Here is a 21,400-nt window from a genome sequence, read left to right as displayed (position 1 = left end):
ACTGTCCATAGAGGATAAACCACTAGATGGCATAGATCAAATTTCGACCATAGTCCCGATCATCCAAAGTTCGAATCAATATATACGCTCTACTTCTATCTCGGAGCAGCATAGGGAGGGCGAAGGGGGTCGGTAGATAACCCATCACGCGTTCCGCTAATCCTTGCACTGACTTGTCTCTGCCTAGGCCCTATGTCACGACCAAGGACATGACCTAAACGCGCATGGCTCCAGGTTGGGTATTCTAAGATGATGATGATAAGGGGGCCATCTTCGCGGCTATGGTCTAGCCTCAACTTATAGTATCGTTCCGTGGCAATACCGCGTCACTAGCGCGCTTGCGTTGTGAGTCTCTTGCCGACAATACGTAGGCGACCCATAGTAGCATATCGAAAACCGGGCCTCTATAGCAATCTTCTGTGTTGAGGCAGAAGGTGCCGAGGCATGTGCATTAACATCGGTGGTATATTCGCCGAATAGCGGTCTAACTAGTAGAGTGAACAGTATTTGGCAGAAAAGAAAAGGAATCGGTTTATGTAGGATTCGGACGAGGGACTTCACTGGGAGTCTAGGACTATAGTCGGATCACGTGAAATGTGGCCGCAGTTGAACCCTAGTTGAACCTTAGTTGAACCCCTATCGCTGCCAAGAAAACAAAACGTGAGCCTTGCTTAACCGAAGCGGCTTGTCCAACTCGGTTCTTCGTGCTTTAAGGGTGATTAGGATACTTAATTGAGCTATTTCTTTCAGGTACATATCAATTTACATTAGCTTTCCATAACCTATCAGGGAATTGTAATCTGTTGGAAATTGGAGCCCTCATCCTAAGGCGCCAATATCGGTCGGCATCTCTCTGCCCCGATGGCTGCTGATTGGTCAGCTAGGCCCATGAGGTTATTGGAAATGGGCGCCCGTATATGCAGGTTCCTCATCTATATCGCCTTCTTTGCTTCTTTTCAGGGGGTTTCCCCATGGACACCGGGCAGCGGTGTAGGAGAACATTTTTGTATGCATTTCTCTTAGAAAACAGTTCTCAGGGGTAGGATATAAATATCCCCCTGAGAACGAGTAGAAAAGACAATCAGAATTTATAATTAATTATCTGTCCATCCTCTTTTCGTCTGATCATCTACCCCCTAATTCTCAACATAATCCATATCTCGGTTTGTTCCTAACCCCAATCAAAATATATAAGTAGCACTGTAGACAAATACATTTCCAATGGCATCCGGGGGCACACTAATCGGCTTTGGCTAGGTCGTACCAACCTTACCAACAAACCCAACCCCCCTACAGATTATTCGTAAATCTACTAGAAAGTGACCGTTTATGCTATACCTACTTAGATACAGTAATGCGAGGCTCTGTCTGGCCATTCCTACGAAGCGGGTATAGTAGGATGACTAATCAAACTCTAGCCCCAATCCACTAGTAGACCTCGCCTAAACCCGCGGGTAGACGGGTTGGACCCGACCCGTACCCGTTTCTTGGCGGGTTTTGGGTCGAGGGTATGGACCCGAAGGTCGGGTACGGGTTGAGATATTAAACCCGCGGGTTACCCGCGGGTTACCCACGGGTTGGTAAACAATACAAACATGAAGAACCTCGTGATATGTATATATTATGCATTTATGGGCTGTATTTATAGGTATCTAGCTTACAGGTAGTGTATTCCTGCAGAAATAAGGTCAAGGATAAGTATGAATGTCTTCAATTCTAGAACCAAACTAACAAACTATGAACTGATCATCATCATGCCGCGGCCGCTTCCTAGATCTTCCTGAGACACGCTGTTGTGTCTCTGGTAGAGGAATATCTTCCTCCTCGTTACTATCCTTATAGCCTTCAGTGTCTGGTTTAGATGCAACACTCTTTCTTCTCTTTCCAAGAGCACGTTTCGAGGGACCTTCCGTTATTGATTGCGTTTGAACAAGGACTAAACCCACCCGTGTATCGTCCTCATTACTCTCCTCATTGTCACTAATCGGGTCGACAGTACCCTCTTGTTGTTGGGCATCTTTCTCTTTATGATCCGCTTCTATCTCCCCTGCAGAAAGATACTCCTTCCGAAAAGCGATTTCGTCCTCTTCGACTTCAAATTGCGTCGTACATCTATACAACATAATCTCCTGGATTATTGTAGCATTTAGTGAGCCTCGACGATAGTGACAGACATCCCGAGCAGTGTTAAATAGCCACTCAACGCCGGCGCCAGTTGCAGGAATTGAGAGCACATCACGCGCGAGCTTTGCAAGCGCAGGGAATATAATCTGGTTCTCCTTCCAGAACGCTCGTATTGGAATACTAGAAACGGTGGCTAAGGTATATATATTAGTATAAGCCTAGTGATTAATAAAATAAGGATACTTACCACCATCGAGATATCTTGCAAGCTCGTCCTGCTGGCTAGCTTGGATAGTCTGATCTAGACCAATCATCCGATCAAGGTCTATGCCTACACTCTGCGTAGAAGATCCTTCACCGTTCTCTGTCTGTTCCTCTGACAGACGTTGCTTATATGGTTCAAAGTAGTCCACGAGGCTTTGCCTATATCTAGTAAGCCACTCAGGGCCCCAATCTTTACTCTAGAAGAACTGGAGCTTATGTTGTGGTGCGAGCATTGTACTAATAGCAAAGAGATCACTAGGAATGTCATCCGTCTTACTATAGTACTGCCTAAGCTTTTCCTCCGCCGCATAGAGAGCGGTAAGCATAAGCTTCTTCCAGGCTATCTTCTTTCTTGTAAGCTACTTAATCGACTTCTCAAGATGGTCGAAGAGCTTATTGTAGATAGCAAAGACAAGGTAGACAGTGACATCTTTAGTTTTCGATAGCGTAGTGGTGAACTGGAAGAACGGCTGTGTGATCTAGAGCAAATAGTCAATCTAACGCCATTGCTCTTGGTCAAGCATAAGATGCGGATGGCCGTACTTCGAGCAAAACTCATCTAAGACGGATTGCAGTCGTTTAGCACGACGAAGCATTAGAAACGTCGAATTCCACCGCGTACGAACGTCTTGTATCGGAACAAGAGCTATAGAACCTATCTGGAGGCTACAGAAAGCTTCACGGCGCTGTGGGCTTGCGTTGATAAAGATAGCTAAGCTTCGAAGCTATAAAAATAGATTAGAAGTAGGTTTTTAATAGGTTTAATAGTGACGAGCCTTGTTTAAAGTGTCAATGATCTCCCGTTTTTGTTGTCTAGAACGAATTGATTAGTCCTAGGATTCAGTCCATTGCATTTGAGCAGTGTCGTTCTTTGGATTTGCCTTCATCTGACCCAGGAGTTGCTTCAAGCTTAGTTGGATAACATAGGCAATACATGGAACGCGAATGATTGCGGTATCATCGCCAAGATTAAGGGACTGGACAGTCTCTTGGATGCTTGCTACTAAAGTGTTATTGTTCGATGCATTGTCGGTAGTGATTGCAAGTACTCGATCGGTCAAATTGTACTTCTGTAGAAGCTGGAACAGAATAGCGCTAAGGTTAATACCTGAGTGTGTTCCATGAAGAGGCTCAAATCCCAGAAGTAGCTCCCGATAATTCCAGTCTTCATCAAGGAAGTAGCCCGTAACTACCATAAATGCCTGCTGGAAAGGAGATGTCCAACAGTCAAGGGCAATAGAAATCTTTCTATCTTTAGGAAGTTTCTGCAGTATATTCTGATGGCGTTCGAGCACCGTACTTCGTAGCCGGCGCCGTACTACCTTTGCAGATGGAATATCAAGCTGTCTTGGGGCATTTTGGGCTATAGATATCATATCACGGAACCCTGGATGCTCTAGAAGCTGGAAGGGTAGCCTCGATTCAGTAATAAATCGAAGAAGACTTGATTCCCATTTTTCCTGGCTAAATGGAGTATCGACTAGAGGGCTCCGCGCCTATAGAAGTAGTCGAAATCAGTGTATATCCTATAGACTATCGGGCTAGCTTACCGCTTGCATAAATTGCCTAATATTTTGGCTTTTTGGCTTCCTACTACAGCTAGTAGTATGTTTCTTCATCGTGGAAGTTCCATTTCCAAGCCCTGGGTGATCAAGGATAGCCTTGCAATGCTTGCACATAACCTTCGGCGCGCCATCACTAGCCCTAGCCACCTGATTAAAGTGGTGCCAAACGTCGGAAGAGTGTCGCGAGTCCCAGCGTATACGCTTCTTCCTTCCGAAGTCCGTTTGTAGCCACCATTGCACATAGTCATCACTCATTGTTTTAGAGTAGACCACGTATATAGTGATACGATCAGGTCGAACGCTCTCGAGGGAACTAGGCACCGAGGGCGAAGGTAATCCTAGTGGGATAAAATCAGTATCGCCCACAGAGCTCGCGACACAAGCGAAGTTTTGTTGGCTAATCGACAGATTAGGGGTCAGATTGCCCGATGGGAGGAGTTGAAGGTCATCTGAAAGGTCTATATTATACGAAGATGATGCGTAGGTATTAGTGAATTGAGACATCTAGTGATATAATAATTGACGAGCACTTAGCTGAGGATAGTCAAAAGTCTTATAGAAGAATTTCAACGCGTAAGCGTAGATTCTGGGGCCTCGTAGTACCCTGTTCTTCTAAAGTGAAAAATATGATGTATCAACAAAGGCCCATATAGGTAGATAAAAGCTATGCTTATTGGCTTATAGCCTATATATATAATGGGTAACCCGCGGGTAACCCGCTTATAACCCGTAAACCCATGGGTAACCCGTTTTCCTTAAACAATTTCCTTCTAAGTCTTCAATCAAGGTAAAATCAATCCACTTTTTCGCATTTAATAGCTTAAATAAGATAAAAGAGCATTCGATTAGTTAACGTATAGCTTAATGAATATATACTGATTGTTGTGAGATCAAAAATTCCTTATAAGCCATAGGATTGCAAGGACAATATAGAATTATATTGTCCTTGCAAAAATATACGTACTGCATTCTATAGTTTATATATATTTCCGCACTTCTGATGACAGTTTTGATGAATATTAGTTTTTACAACCCCAATAATATCATATAGTCCTCAAAGCGAAATATATAAGATTACTGCTATTCATTAATTAGAAAATAGACTAATTTCTTAATCTTTCATAAGGGAAAGAGGGTTTTGTTAATTAGAACCACAGAGGTGACCGGAACAGATGTAAATAACGGTATTTTATTGAGGTTAATCAGCAGTTTTGTGCGTCTTGGCGTAGACTAAATTAGGATATTTATGCCAAAACGGGTTCTTGGCGGGTAACCCGCGGGTACCCGCCAAGAACCCACGGGTCTACGGGTATGGGTTTTGGGTATTGGGTATGAACCCGACCCGCGGGTACGGGTCCTGAAGTTGGACCCAAACCCGACCCGAAGCGAGGTCTATCCACTAGACACAAGAAGAATGCGGTCGCGTTTCTTTGCTTCAATCCATCTAGGGGTCGACGGAATAATCACCGTATCATTAATTTCCATAACTCAGAAAGTAGGGACGAAAATCAGCCTAATAAGATAGTTTCTTTACCCTTAGAGCCTTTAGCCAATTAATCTTACCAGAAATATAGCAAACCAATTTGCGGAACCGAATTCATCACTAAGTATTACATATAGCCCTTTCCTTAATAGGGAGCTAGTCCAGTGAGTAACTCGTTTTCATTGATTAACTAGTTAGGATTTGCAATATGCTCCGACGGGCAAATAGTACCGCCCGCAATAATTATTAGCCCCGCAGGTTGTTGAACACGAGCGATAAAAGCCAATAGTCTTAATAATTAAACAAAATGATCTATCTCTAAAACGATTGATTGCAATATAAAAGTATCTTCCCCAGTGTCAAAATGTTGGTAGCACCTTATTTAGCTACTAACGCAGAGACTATGGACAACCCCAACCATAAGTATAAGTCGGTCGCCGCGCCAATTCAAGATCCATCTTGTCCAGCACTCGAGTATGGCGAATAATGCTCCATTCAAACAGAGGAAGAGGTTGCAGAGCAATGGCTATTAAATATATCCCAAGATTATACTAATTCGTTAGTAGTTGCCCGAATTAATACTGCCTTAAAGTTCCTAGTCCTAGGCCCTTTATGATCCTTCCTAACCTCTAGTCGAAGAGCTGAAGTGCTTAGATTAAGACTCTCTCCACCTCTCGCAGCTAGCTGCCTAAATGTTAAGATTCTACTCTATGTTGTGGGAGTCTTATTCCGCTAAGAAAGCCTATAGCTAGCGGCTTGAAAAAGAGAACGAGGCGCTACGTGCTATTAATATAAATTTATGCCAAGAACGAGAGTCTCTAGAATATCGACACGCTAACTAGGAAGCCTTACTTGTCTACTTTAAGGACGCCTTTGAAAACGTTCGGCGTGGTATCCTTAGTGTTCTTAAAGACTGGGAAAACTGCTCTCCTGAGCTTGTGCTAGAGCGTGATTCTACCCATAGCAATGGTGGCGATCTATAGTTGGCTTAGGCTTTTGCGGTAGAAGAGGATGTTTTGTCTTAACGCACTTGCCCTAAAGAAGATCGTCACTTTAGTACTAGGTTCGTGCTACCGCTAGGCTTTTCTTTATTTGCGTTTTGATAAACCAACCTCACCCCGTGATGGACTAACCTCACTCCGATAGAGTAGGTAATAAGTTTATCAAAAAATCCTGACAACTTAGCTACGTTATTAATCTAGAAACTACTGTCTAGGCGGTCTCTCAACCGCAGACTGCCAAGTCGCCGTAGCGAGGGGCAGTGTAGAATATATAGTTCTTGGTCTAACGAGGGCGAGAATCTGATATTTAAGCGCGTTAACTTTATAGCGGAGAAGATAGAACGTATACTAAGGTCTTTAGTCTTATAGGTGAATTCTCCGAGGGGGAGAAACCCAGTAAATGCTACCTAATACGCGGTTGCGAAGTTTAGGTCGTCTAGGAGGTTCGCAGTTATCTCTAAGGGCTATAACGAGAGTGCGGCGAGGCCCGCGGATAGTTTCATTATAGTGTTATAGTGTCACGCGAAATCGGTTTTCTAACTCGTGCTTTTGTCCTAGGGTTGAGTCTCCTCGCGCCGTCTATAAGACGTCGAAAATGCTTGTTATCAAAGAGTTTATCGTCAAGGAAGTTGTCAATATAGTAGGCTTAGAGAGGGGCTAGGTCGGCGAGTGTGGTGTTAGGCTTAACGGCCTTTTGACTAGCGTTACTAAGGAGTTATACGCTTAGCCATAAGGTCAATAAATATTTTGAAACTAGCTATACGGATAAATTCTGAAGCGTATAGTGCTTTCCGTAATTACGCTGAACGGAGAGGTAGACGGAACGTGTGTTAGCGCTGAGACCATTCTAGAGCAGTTTTAGGTGGCCTGTATTAAGCTAAGGAGCTCGTGAAGAGACCCACGCGGGCGGCTCACTACCAAGAGGTCCTACTAGTGGGGATAAATGTTAGCAATGTCTTCAAGATTATTACGTAAGAGCGCATCTACTAATATATTTTCCCGGGAGGGGACCTAGAATTAATTCATTATATTCCTAACCTCAAGCGCTATCGTCCAATACCCCTTTAGAGGCGGATAGCAGCAATAGTTATGACTGGTGCGAACGTATAGAAATTGCCCCCTGATAGGAGAAGAACACCAAAACCCGCGGCGGCCGACCTATATCGATGTACGACATCGTAGAGGGAGCCCGCCTAGTGCTGGACTATATAGAAAACAATAGCACAACAGACGGATACGTCACTAAATATATTCGGGCTGTCCGCTAGTACGCACTTAATACTATACCTAACGGGGCGACGGCCAAGGAATGGCGGAGGTGCTTGAAGTGCTAACCAAGATTAACGCCGACACTAAACGTCTGAACCAGTGAATGGACACCATCGAAAATACAACGAACACTATATTAACAACTTTGTCCTCCACTGTGGCTGATTCCGTAGTAGCGTGGCGCGACTTCTAAGCTAGAGACTAGCAGCGCGGCTTAGCCAAGGCGGCGTCACCTAGTACCTAGAGCAATGGCACGTCGTCTACCGAGGTGCCTAATATCGAATTTCGTGAGGATTGTCAAGTCATCGTGAAGGTTGGATCAAACCGTGAATAGATTCGTGGGCTCTCATCGAGGGAGCTGGTCGAGCGGGCGGAGCGCCAAAAGGTGACTACTACTCGACAGAAGAAATCTGCCGCTTTGGCTAAAGGGGCTGCCTTCATTACAGCTCGAAAACTACTATTAGGCGATGTAACTATAGTAGTAAATAGTGCTGCAGGGGAGGAGCTTCTTCGTAAGCATACGGGATAGTTAAAGGCATTTGGGCCCGCTTCCGTGGTCTAAGAGCCGTCGTAGGGCGTCGTGGCGTACCACGTTCCTATAAAATCGATGAAGCTAACCCCGGAGACGATAACTGACGTTGTAGCCAAACTGCTTCGATAGAGGAGCGAAAGCGCTAAGATCCAGTATCTTGGCTAGCTAACGCGACTAGGTATCTAGGCGGAGGGCTCGATCCTAATCGAGTTCACTAGCCCCGTTGTGGCCAACCGTGCTATTATCTCTGGTGTCGTTTAGGGGAAGCAAATCCGTAATGCGTCGCGAGTCTACCGCGAGGGACGGATGAAGCTATGCAGAAAATGCCAAAAACCGGGGCATATCTAGTTACACTGTTCCAACGTTTATAGATGCGGCCACTGCGCTAGCGAGCACCCGACCTAGGAGTGTCCATCGATACGGGGGCAGGCGATAATAATCAAATGTGCCAATTACGGCCAAGGACGTCGCCTAGCTAGTCGAGAATGTCCAGTGAAGATTGCGGCGTTAGATAAGGCAAAACAGGCACTGGCCGACTGCCCTACGTACCACCGCATCCTACTATATTTCCGAAATACCGTAAGCAGTGACACTACGTTATCTCCGTTCGGACTAAGTGCCACCGAAAGGGACGACCTAGATGCACCTATATATGCACCAAAGGGGGAGCAGGAGGCAGATCCCTCTCACCTGTCCCCGTAGGTTACAACGGAACCTAAGACAGAACCAATAAGAGAGGAGACATCACTCGAGGAACACATTAAACTCGCGAAGCCCAGAAGAGGACCGGGTCGCCCGAAAGGCTCAAAGACCAAGCCCAAAGATCACGTCTTGCCTCCAGTACAGTCGGCAAGTCAGCGGTCAACAAGATCCCAGACGGCCACCCAGAGAACTGAGTCTGAACACACGATGTCTAAGAAGTGCCGCGTGGGCGAACCGGAGGATATCATAGATGAGCAGCCGGACGACAGTGACTGGTTACGGCCACCCGTCCCGATACTATGCAAGTCCTCTCCTCCGGTGATCTTAACCGATGCACCCACAATCGAAGACCCAGACGATGATATATGGTACGAGGTCAGCGAGCGGAGTGACGACGATCAGTCACAGCAATGAAGTTCTTGGAAATAATCCCAAATCATTTCTCCGGACGTGGGAAAGAGTGTCGAGAAATACAGTATATCCGGAAATCGGTGTCACCCCCTACTCTTTCATTGTTCCCCGAACCCTAAATGCCAAGATACACTAAACTACTTTGGGAGAGGCTATGTCAGCCTCATTTTGTTTTTGGGATGTACCGTAAATTACTGGAAGACGCGCGCAGCGCGCGCATCGGCCCTGAAACGATGAAATTGAGTGGAAATAGAAGGAAAGTCGAGGGTGATAGAAAAGGTGAGTCGTAAGAGTCTACATGGTGGCATACACGGTAGCATACTCCTCGCATTGTGATTCGTTAACACTGCCGTGCGTGCATGACTAGCCGCACGTGATCTGCATGGACGGTGGTCGTTATCTAGATAGGGTCTGGTTAAATAATAGATTTCTTAAGTTGCGGTTTATCAGAATGCGCGGGGGATATATATGTGCGCTTCTAGAATTCTTCGGTCTGTGAGTGATAAACAAGGGGTATTTACGGGAATCCTAGATGAAAAGATGGTGTTCAGAAAGAATCACAGTCCTCACGGTGAACACGAATAGAATATTTCTAGGAGGAAGTAATGTTTGTTTGCTGAAATTGTCATTTTCCCCTTTGAACTGTAATGAATGGATAAGGTAAAAAGGGAAAGCGAATGGGAGGTTCTCCAACAATAAGTTGAGACAGAACATAATGTATGTGAGTAATGAGGTGAAGTTGTTCGTAGGACTGAACCTGGAAGAGAGTATGAGGTGCGAATTGGGGAAGAGGTTTAAATTGTTGAGCTTTGAATGAGAAGGTTAGTTTCTGGGTCTTTTTCGTGATCTCTGGGAACGCGGCTCTGGTGTAGGAGTGCGAGGTTGTGGTAAGGGTTGACTATCGTCGGTCGTGTCCGGCTAGGTTATTAACGTTCCTTCGCCGTCATTGTTTATGGAAGTAGTTCCTGTGGGGCTGTATGACTGTCGGAGGGTTGGGATCGAATCATCCTTCAACACGGGCGCTGGCTTGAGTGGAGAACTAGTATTAGCCCTTTGGGACCAGCGGTCCTGGCGTTTCCGTTTACTAGCTGTTGGAGATGGTGTGGATGGCAAAGATTGCGGTTGGGTTGGAAGGAAATGTATGTCGTCCGTAATCATAGCTAGCTGGCGATTGTTCTTGGTGATGCCGAAAATACGCCTTGTTAGAAAAATGTTGGTGTTGATGCTTAGTGGTGGGAAGTTCACCTAACGTTGCCCGTTCTTGAAGTATGTAGTAAGGGGGAATGTGTTATGGCTCCGAGTCGAACTGTTGTAAACTGTAGATTGGAGACGGTAGTGTAGGAGAGTTGTGCTAGTATTTAGTTGACCTTCACGCTTAAGGATAGTCGCAAGGACGGTTACGACGGGCAAAGCCGCTTCAGGGCAGTGTATAAAATATGAACTAGTATCTTCTTGGTCGCCTGGGTGCCTAGTGTGGGTCAATTTGTGTGCTTAGTGATTGTGAAAATTACTAACCTCTCAACGCCATGAGCATGGAGAAGGATGTGGAAGCCGTCACTGTTAGAGGAGGTGGCGAGAAAAGAGCCCTACGCATAAATAAAAGCGTTGGATTGGTAGAGGTCCGGTCGGTTCCCTTTATTGAATAATCGAATTAAAGTGGGAATGTCGTCCTGTTCAACATTGTCTGATTGTATATCTTTGTCCGGTATATTGAGTGATATACGTAACTGTATACATAGGCTTTTACCGGGGCGTGTTGGATCTTGTTTAATATGGTCGATGAAATCGCGAATATGAAGAATGGCTGGGAAAGAGCCTTGGGAAGGCATAATGGAGATGGACCGGTTTTGTGGGGGTTTGATAATCTAGTAGGATGAGAAGATATTGGTTATATGGGTTAATAGTTGAATAGAAGACGAAGATAGGAAGACATAGACGATAGTCTATATTCGTGTAGGTAGCTATATGGGTGGATCTGGCAGGGATAGCCCGGTCGATACCTGCGATAGTGCATGAATATAAGTGTAGATACGAAATATTAGAAGGAAAGTTTCCTCACCGCTTCCCTTAGGAAGGAGGTAGGCACAGAAGAGACAGGGATAGGCCCGTGTTTATTAACTTTATCGCCTATATACGTAAGATACGGGAAAAAATGACTGGGCATTAGGTGAGTTATCTCGAGGTATTAGATTGCCATTAGACATTGACATGGGACTCCCATGGGACTAAGGTCCGTCCCAAGTCCCACCTATGGGAATACCCATTTGGGTATGCTAAGGGAATACCCACCTATGGGAATACCTATGGGTCCTATGGGTACCCATAGACACCTGATTATGCCTGAATTCGCCTGAATTCGCCTGAATTTTGTGCATAAGATCACTGACTAATCTTTGTTATTTACGTTTGTTTCGGTTGGAATAAGTAATATCACTACTTTTTAACCTACCTACTAGGTAATTATAAGAAATAAAGTTGTTTATATATATAAAAGGGTCCGTTTCATCGGTCGCATTAATGTTTTAGGCCTATCGAAGTAAAGGTAAAAAAGCGGTGGTAGAAATTATGGTTTGTCCTCTAAGATATATATTTATTGTATACAACCAACCACTCTGCTATTATTTCCTTTGATTTTATTATATTATAATACTAGGTTATTATGGCTTATTTTACTAGTTAATTTAATTACTATAGCTTCTTTTATATATATTTATCTTATAAACACCTAATTGCTAGTGTAGGGTGTGTGGTTGAGAGAAAAAGGTTAGAGTTGAGAGCAAAAGTTAAGAAATTTCTAGGGGGCATGGCTCTTACTGAATTCTATGGGACTATGGGACTCCTATAGGACTACCTATATAAATATAGAGAGTTAGGCCAATAGGATAGGCTAAGTAGACCCACCTAGTACTGATTAGCTTATAAAGAACTAATAATATTAGGCTACGTGCTTAAAGCCCTTAATATGCCTTACCTTCTATCTAAGCTTTTTCTCTTTACCTTAGTCTTAGTTTCTCTTCACTTTCGCTAGTATGGTATACCTCTCGGACCCTATAAGCCAATCTATATATAGCGATAGTATTAATCCTATCCTTCTATCTGATTCTTTCTCTTTTGAACCAAACGAACTAACTGAAAGCTAAATAACTAAGCTTACACCACCACCACTACTACCACCCTCTATTTAACGTGTTAGAGACCGGACGAAACAGTAGGCACTTTGGACGGAAATAACTAAGACTGAATTTATTGAATAGTGGCTTACCACTCTATATAGGACAAAACCCGAAGCAAAATATATCCATTGGGATAGAAAGGGCTATCAATCTAATATATAGACGTATTTTGACTAAGTTGCATATATTAATATAGGAAAACCAATAGTTACTTGCAAAAGGTGTGGTATAATAATAAAGCATCTAGTAAAAGATAGGACATCTAGGATGCGACGACATCTAAAAAATGGTGCCTATTAGATAAAAAGTAAGCAAACAAGTATTAAGCACTTAATACAGAAAGTGGTATATTTACTAAAAAGTGAGAGAAAAGTAAGAGCAAAATAAGAGAAAACTAACCTATTATTCTCTCACTAGGCAGTCAACTCTAATCTATCCTAACCTTAGTCTGAAGAGCTCTAGTAGTAATAGCTTTTAACCACTATCACTAGCCTACGCCTACCCTTCCAAATTATTGAGAGCGAGCACTTCCAGAAGCTTCTACGCCTAACCTAGTCAGCCCCTTCAATCCTAACCTTTCCTACCGGTCGTATGATATAGCGCCGACTACGAAATATAGTCGAAGACTAATAGAAAGATACCCTTCAGATGCTTCCACCCTATTTAAAGCTCTCAATTAGTCTAGATTGCTAGACATCACCCTTTCAGCAAGCATTTATGGCTATTACTAGTTATTTCCTAGACTAGAATTAGGATTACTAAGAGGTGCTTCTAGGATTTGAACCCCTAGAAGGAATATATACTAGGACGAATCTTAGGTTAGTCCTAACTGATACCCTTTAAAAGTATTAGATTCTAGACTAGATTATGGCTATTACTACGGATAATGCGTTAAATAACTAGACGATGATTATAAGCATCTAAGCTAGTTATCTTGGTCTACCTTTGATCTGTATTCCTTGCCTTGCGTATGTGATTTAGCTTAGTCTAAAACAGCTTCTTAGTTAGATGAAGGCAAACCCCTAGAATGATATAGTGGAAATGGTTTGGACAGAAGAGCATAGTCGGGCTGCTACTCGGGCTTAATAGAGGTCTAGAAAGCTAGATATTGCGAATACCCTTCGTAAGGCTCGCAGTCTTACTATCTATATTAATATAAGCCTATAGAGATGGGATAACTTCCTAAAGCTTTAGACTAATCAGCCTACATTAGTCCTAATCTAGGACGTCCGTACGCGTTGGAATTCGATATATCTAATGCTTTACTAGGCTAAAAGGCTTTAATCTGATTTAAATCAGTACTGTATCACCTACTGGGTTGAATAGTTAATAATTAATTTAGAGGAATGGCGTTAGATTGATTATCTTCTTTATTTAACTAAGCCTTTCTTCTAATTTACCACTGCCCTATCTAAGACTAAGGATATTACTATCTATAGTGTTTTTAGTATCTATAATAAGCTTTTTGACCACCTTGAAGCTTCGATTCGGCAGTTGAGGCGGAAAAAGGTTAGTCTCCTATATTCTCTCCCTTTTCCGCTAATTATAACTCTGATTTTTCGCACTTCAACTTATATAATAAGGGTTAAAGTGCGAAAAATCAGAGTCACAATTAGCGGAAAAGGGATTTATTTAAGTCTTACTTACTTACTTTTCCTTCACTTCTAGGCTAGGTAGAAACGGTAGATGCTTGAAGCTCTTGAATTAGCTGAAAATAAGCTTCGAGAGTACTATATAAAAACAGATAATCTAGAACTTAGTGATATCTATGCGTATAGTATAATCCTCGCCCCTTAGCATAAGTTATAGTTCTTTTCTGGCCCCGACTGGATAGATAAAGACTATGCTTCTTTATATCGAGCGAGCTTTCAAGAGTGAATAAAAGTATATTAAATAGAGAGTGATTTAATCCTAAAACCTTAGGCTTCTATCTAAGCTTCTGAGCTTGATTAATTGCTTGCTTCTGAGCCTAAATCCACTAAGGATTAGGATGAATTAACCTAATATCTCTAAGGAGGTAAGCTTACTTTTTCCTCTCACTTTCCTCTTACTTTCCTCTCACTTTCCTCTTACTTTTCTCTCACTTCTAGTCTTACCTCTTATTTTACCTCTCGTCTAATTTCTTTGGTTTTACTTAGGTTTGGTCCTAATTAGCCCTCATCTATTCTAGAAAGATTATACGTATCAGTTCCCTACACTAGCATATATAGTATAGGATATTTTCTCTATCCCTACTACTGGTGCTGGTGTAGAAAGGTTATTTAATTCAGCCTGGGATATCTGTTATTATCGGAGGGGTCGTCTGAATTCTTTAACTATCCAAGACCTAATGATGTTTATGTGTACGACTAGGTTCGAGATGGAAGATCAGCAGCTAGCTTTTATCCGATCTCTATCTATCCACGAGGACGGTGAAATAGATGAACCTTCTCAGTAAATAGAAGGTTTTGAGCTAATTAGTGATACTAAGGCGGATAGGGTGGATGAGCTGGATGAGCTAGATGAGCTAGATAGGATAGATGTTTCTAGGCTATCTTCTATTCGGGCTGGTAAGAGAAGAAAGAGTGTTTTATCTGATGAGAGTGATGATGATTTGGTCTCTTTGCCTATAATTCCAGAAAGCCAGATTCGGGCCTCTAGTCGGGTGAAAAGACGTCCTCGGGGGCCTGAGGGCTTTGAAATTCTATAGAATAATATAGGTGCTATTCTCTCATTCAAACCTCACTTTGTTTTTCTTATTTTATTACCTTTCGACTGTAATTTTACCACCTAAATACCAAAGATTCCTATATAATATGCATTAATTATACCTCCTTGTATTATAGGTACTTATGGGAGTATGGGAGTCCCATGGGTGGGTAGGGAAAAGGCCGTCCTACCCATGGGACTAAGGGTCGGTCCTATATCCCACCTATGGGCGGGACGGGACTGTCCCAAATGGGAATACCCATGGGAGTGTCAATGTCTAGCTATAGTGCCTAGACGAATACCTTTCGACTTTCCTAGTCGCTCGCCAAAGTTCCAGGGGGAGCCGAAAGACATCCGCCCGTCTTCCAAGCTTACGTCTCTATTGGAGTCTATCTAGCCTAGTCCCTCTCCTCCCTAGGTCGACGTCGTAGCATCGTTCGCTCCGCTGTGCCCATTTTATGAACTTTATCAGAATCAATCACTCGTTGGCCACTCCTAGGTTTCACCTCTATTAATTCAAATTATTTAGAAACATACTGGAAAAATCGCACTGAGATAATAAACCCTTATGCAACTTTGTTTACCTATTTATTTTGATCAACTTACCCTTCACCGCTAACTAACTACTTCTATATTCCTTCTTAGTATAGACTACTATCAACCTCAGGCACGTGGTTTTCTCAATCGGACTATCACGTACTCCGTTTATTTCCTATAGAAAATTCGCTTAGGATATACTAGGTAGAGCATCGAATAAAATGATACTAGAATGAATTCGTCACTATATACTATTGTAATATAAATTAGAATAAAACCTATAGCGCGGGAACTAATCTCTTCACTGAAAATACCAAGGATCAATTAGGTAGATTATAGGTAGAGTTAGACTTTTCATATAGCGCCTTAATACTGTTTTTAAAAAAAAGTCTCCTTTATAGATATATATATGTATTTGTCATAAAAAGAAACAACGAACGAAACAGATTTCAAAGGAGAAAATAATTGACGTTTATCAAAAAGCCTAAGTTTGATATATAATTGATTTTCCCTTCTATAGCCTAATATATCTACTCCTCAAGATTATATAGTAACCCAAACTTTGATGAATAGATACTAATCATGATGTGATTTCAGTTCTCTAATTGCCAAATTAAGCAAGGGACTTATAAGTTCAGTTTCAGGGAATGTCCACAAAGGGTTTCGCCTAACTAGTACGCTTAGTAATATCCAGAGAATCTTCAACCTTATTATTATGCTTAGCGGTGTTAATTGACGGCTTAATTGAGCTAATCCATTTAAAAATACTAGAAAGTGTCGTGGTCTCGCCGATACGCTTAGTAATATCCAAAACCTTTGAATTAATGGGGCCCAAGGGAAGCGCCAAGGCGGTCATAGCTAAGCCAAAAACAAGGGCATGGAGCTACATTTTAGGCCTTAGGTAAATGGCAAAGGACACAAAATATTTCAGGCCAGAAACAAAGCTAATATATTTAGAGCTCACTATATAAGGGTGCTTGTGGTATAATAGTGATAGATAAATTTCTGGATAGTATAAAAAGGTGATCACGAGGTAAAGAACACCTTCTTTATAGGAAGTAGTATTTAGTACTCTAAAAATTAGCTTAGTGAAATATGAAGCGTCATCAAGCTACTTTTTTGCGAGCCCTTTCTAAGCGATTATAAATTATGTCCTTTATTCTTCCTAAGGAACAACTAATTCACTAATATTTGGATTAAACTCTTTAAAAAGTCTAGGTGACATTTGCTAACATTTTGTTGCTATCAAAATTCACTAATAAACGTATGGCCCTAGGTAAGAGCTCATTAATTAACGGCATTACCTATCATTTCTTGGCTATCTTTGAATCTGACGGCTAGAATTGCCCCTAAAGAGCCTCTAGCCTAATATACGCCTTAGAGGGATTTCACTTCAAGGTGATAGTGCGAGTGAAAGGAACTATACTAATCAACATATTTACCATCATAACCGAAGCCTAATAAATACTGTATAGGTCCTGCCTTAGGAAAAAAGGCTATGCGGTCTAAGAATGACAATATTAGCTTATGACATTTTTCTGCGGGGATACAAAGCTTTATTATATTCTCTAGCACACGCAATTTAGGGTCCTATAGCAAAGGCCGCGGTAGAGGTGTATTTCTCATCGTATCCAAAATAGCTTAGATATTGTTCCACGCAACGCGGAGATTGTAGGTTTTTAGAAATCTTGATACGTCGCTTAACCTTAGATTCTGCACTATTTTTTTGATCTCTAGCCTAACGTTTATATTGATATTATGACACAGTGAGTATAGAGAACCTTTACGTAGCTAGTGTGCTAAGCATCGGTCAAACTTTTCTACCTAATCTATATGAATAGTGTGCGAGTTCTGGTTAAGTAATTAAGAGACGCCCTTAAAGAAGGCTAGAGGAATCACTCGATTTATATCTTCCTCGTTGGTGTCTTCACCCCTAATGACTAGGAGTGTCTCTGCTAAAAGCTCGTGATCCACATCATGGGTTTCGCATTCAAAGATTAGTTTGTCGCCGAAATGTTAGAGGCGAAAGAGGTGGCAAGCAAATATATTCAGCCAATTTTGATCGGAGCAGGGGGAATTAATGACATCTTATGCAACTTCCCAGCAGCAAGTATATATAGATGGCTAGTGTCCAGGATAGTATTTTTGAGCAGGTTTCATATCACTAGTAGTTCTATTCAGTTCCAAAGGCTAGTAGGAGCTTTTCCAACTATTATCGATGCCAGAAGAGGGTTTAATAGGTTAACGGCAAATCCAGCAATCAACTAGGGCCGGAGGCGCTCTAGAGAATTGAGCCATCCGCGGCGGGTGAAGCGGATTCCCTCCCTTAGGAATCGGCCCCGGAAAAGGACACATCCCCAGTATAGAGAGTGACCTATAAAGATCTAGTCGCGAATAAGGCCTCCAATTTTACCACCCAAGTCTAAATTAGAAAAGTTTTTGAGGATGGAGGGCGCCAGGCTAACGACGCTGCTTTACTATATAATCGCGCTATTACTAGCGTGACAAAAATTTCAATTATACGGTAAACGAGGCATTAGACCTATCTATCCCCCGTTTCCCAAGAAACTATAGAAAGCCTCAAAATAGAGAATGAAATGTCAATTCTCTATTTACGAAACATACTAGGGATATACCGTAAGTGATTTCCATCGCGCCAATTCTCTACCCTACTAGCGCGAAGTAATACGCTATATAGCCTAGGGGTCGCACGACTTAAAGCCATTCCTTGAAAGGCCTTGTGTGCCGTTCTAGCTTCTTATATATTCGTAATTCGAAATATAGGCGAACTATGGTTTCTACTTTAAGTTTAGCAATAGGGTAGTGGCCACCGCTATCCGCCAAGGCCCCAGGGGAAGGGGGGGAAGGGACGTGATTCCAAGCAGGGCCCTAGCTAAGGACGATTTATTAGGAATATAGATAGATCATAGCTAGCTTTTATTGGCCATTACGGTTAGTTTTATGCAGTTAATGTCTTAAGCGGAATTACCCCTGAGTTTAGTTAGTTCGATCATTATTAGCGGGACACTATAGGGCTACGACTTAAATTATTACGCGTTAGTATATTCTTGGCGTATTAGCCAATAAGTTTTCCTATTTCTGCTAGACTTATAAATCAACTCTACTCTATACTCAACTCTTATTTATCTTTTTTCTAGGGCAAAGGTAGCATTGCTCTAATTAATCTTATTTTTTATTATCCTAAGATTATATAATAGTGGCATTAGGGCTCCGTGTACAAGATTATCTAATGAGACCCTAAGTTCTCTCAGTCTTCTCGAGCACCCCGTAGAATCTCTTTCATCCAATTATATAATCCTACATCCTCCTTAGTCCACCTCCTTCTATTAGGAAACACTACTTTCCGAAGTGCATTAATATATTGTATTAGTGGGTGGTAGTGCTTTGTGAAGTGCATATTCGCGGACCTCAGGAAATCTACTTCGTCGGATATTGTCCCTTTCTTTAAATTAGCTAGCGCCTCTATATCCCAAAAATTCCAATCGTTAAATCTTAGCATAACTTTTCCCTTGCCTAGCTCCTCGTAATAGATGCATATCCAAAATATCACCTAGAAGAATGACTCAAGGTTATACATAAAAGAATGCTTCTCCCCTAGGAGGGACCCAATCGCCATAAAGGCCCTTATGCCGGTTTTTCTATTCGCTCCCAAGACACCGACTCGCTACTCTTTGATGGCCAAATCAAGATCAATCAAGAATAATGGCCACGAAGGGTTGTCTTCGTCCTCGTTAATCATAAGATTATTGACTAAGATATCTCGGTGAAGAATCTCTACCCTTTACAAAGAATAATGTCCTATAATGCAACCCTCTAGCGCGGTAAGTAGAGCCGTACGAGTGCTTGCCTTATAGATTAGTTTACTATAATCGCGCAGGATAATACGCCAATGAACTCGATTTAGCAGTGGATTGATGGATGCCTTAGTAGGAGGTGCTAAACAAGGTCGCTTATTAGGTGGCAAAAAAGCACTAGTTTAACTGGAAGAGCGCTTCAAGCTAGATCGGCCGCTACTCTAGCTCTTTCGCGGACCATCGGTTGTGCCTATGTTAGTCGAAGGCGTTGATCGTTCTAGCCAATAGTTGCTTACGGTCCTAATATCCAAGCCCCCTCGAACGTTGCCTTAAACATCGTTATCCTAATCACGGATATAGATAGTCGCATAATAAAAGTATCGTACGACGTTGACCACCCCGCGCTCGGTGGCTTCTTGAAGAAGTTCCCCTTCTTCGTCGCGCTCTACGTATTGCTAGGAGTCTTTGATAACGAGTAGAACCCTAGGTTCCGCCTCACGGTGCGCTTTCTAGTATGTGGTTGCTCGACCTACAATATAGGGTGCCCGACTTATAAGTCTTTCGAGGACGAGCCACTCTATCTAGCCGTTTCGCTCGATCTCAATAAATCGCTCGCCATCTTACGTTATAATGGTGGGATTAAATCTATATTGCTCTTCGCTCATCCACAGAAATCTAAGAATAGTGAACACAAACTGAAGTCCGTCCTCATTTATATTAAACCGTTTAGATACAACTCCTCCAAGACGGTTAAATGCCTATATTCTCATAAAGGACCCGCATAGGGTAAAGCCTAGAACAAAGCGACGGGTATCCTAAGCCGCAAGGACTTCCCTAGCATATCTACCTAAGTTAAGCCACGCTTTAGAAGCGGTGTCGGCTACTGGATTGCTTTTCAGCTCCCCTAGCACTAGAATCTATGACTAATGATAATAGGTGTCCTTCTTCGCGTCGACGTCACTCACGAAGCCAACGTCTAGCTTACGCTCTATCGTGGAGCCTTGAATAGGCTTGTTGGGCTATGCTAGCGGTCTCTATAGGTGTGCTATTATAGGGTTGTAGTCTGCCAAGATTATTGCTAGTTTCTCGCTTAGATCTACAAACCAATTCAAAACCTTTTCCTGGTTTGCGTCGTTTGGCCATCCTTTCCACCTATTAACAAAAAGCGGATCGCTGCCCTCTTTACATCTTTGAAATATAGCTTCGGATCCTATTTGAAGACCACTAATAGCGCCAAAAAATATTGATCGAAAATGCAAGAGCCTAACGTATAGTTACCCAAGCTCGGACTTAAGGACCCTATCGACATCTTGGCGGTATTCCGAGGAGTTCGCGAAGCTACTCGTCTTATAAAGCCATAGAGTTTGTTGGAGGGAGGAGGCAATCGGTCGAGGGGGCGGCGTAGTTTCCTCTACGGCAACGTCCACAAGATTCCATATCTACTCATCTATTACTACATCTAGAAGAGATATTTTAAGCAGCGGTTTGATTCGTTCGAGATCGAAATTATTTAACGCAACGACGGATATAAGTCGATGTAGGTCACCTCGAACGATTCCTCCTAAATTAGACGGCAGAAGACGAGCGGCGGGAAGGACCTAAAGGGATATTAGAAGGCTGAAAGCCAGGTCTTACACATCTATACTTAAGTCAGCGAAAAGAAAGGGTTACGATAGGTTTTTCTGCCTTACCCTCCCGCTTGAGCTAATCGATGGCCTCCTCTACTAAGTGCAAGTCCGCGCCTTTATAGGTCGAGGTGAACGTAGTGCGAAAGCCGTTTAGGCCATTGCCGATAGGGTTTTCGATGATCAACCTCGATCTTTTTTGATCTAACAT

The 21,400-nt window shown here is 42.6% G+C and overlaps 3 protein-coding genes across 3 annotated transcripts; 2 read left to right on the top strand and 1 right to left on the bottom strand.

Moving 5' to 3' along the window:
• Nucleotides 1–7,954: 7,954 nt before the first annotated feature.
• N7498_004689 (uncharacterized protein) lies at nt 7,955–8,342 on the top strand (the record flags this gene model as incomplete). The annotated part of the gene is given in 3 exon segments (XM_058451751.1): nt 7,955–7,993; nt 8,041–8,218; nt 8,236–8,342. 3 exon segments carry the CDS (start codon nt 7,955–7,957, stop codon nt 8,340–8,342), a joined length of 324 nt encoding a protein of 107 aa, XP_058308289.1.
• Nucleotides 8,343–9,147: 805 nt separating this feature from the next.
• N7498_004688 (uncharacterized protein) lies at nt 9,148–9,354 on the top strand (the record flags this gene model as incomplete). Its single annotated transcript, XM_058451750.1, has 1 exon — nt 9,148–9,354. One exon carries the CDS (start codon nt 9,148–9,150, stop codon nt 9,352–9,354), a length of 207 nt encoding a protein of 68 aa, XP_058308288.1.
• Nucleotides 9,355–20,598: 11,244 nt separating this feature from the next.
• Nucleotides 20,599–21,400, bottom strand: N7498_004687 (uncharacterized protein; the record flags this gene model as incomplete). Its single annotated transcript, XM_058451749.1, is given in 4 exon segments — nt 20,599–20,827; nt 20,843–21,003; nt 21,019–21,162; nt 21,290–21,400. 4 exon segments carry the CDS (start codon nt 21,398–21,400, stop codon nt 20,599–20,601), a joined length of 645 nt encoding a protein of 214 aa, XP_058308287.1.

This window comes from Penicillium cinerascens (genome assembly GCF_028974065.1).
Source record: "Penicillium cinerascens strain IBT 15544 chromosome Unknown contig_5_segment0_segment0, whole genome shotgun sequence".
NCBI classification, from domain to species: Eukaryota; Fungi; Ascomycota; class Eurotiomycetes; order Eurotiales; family Aspergillaceae; genus Penicillium; species Penicillium cinerascens.
This window is presented reverse-complemented; position numbering and strand designations above follow the sequence as displayed.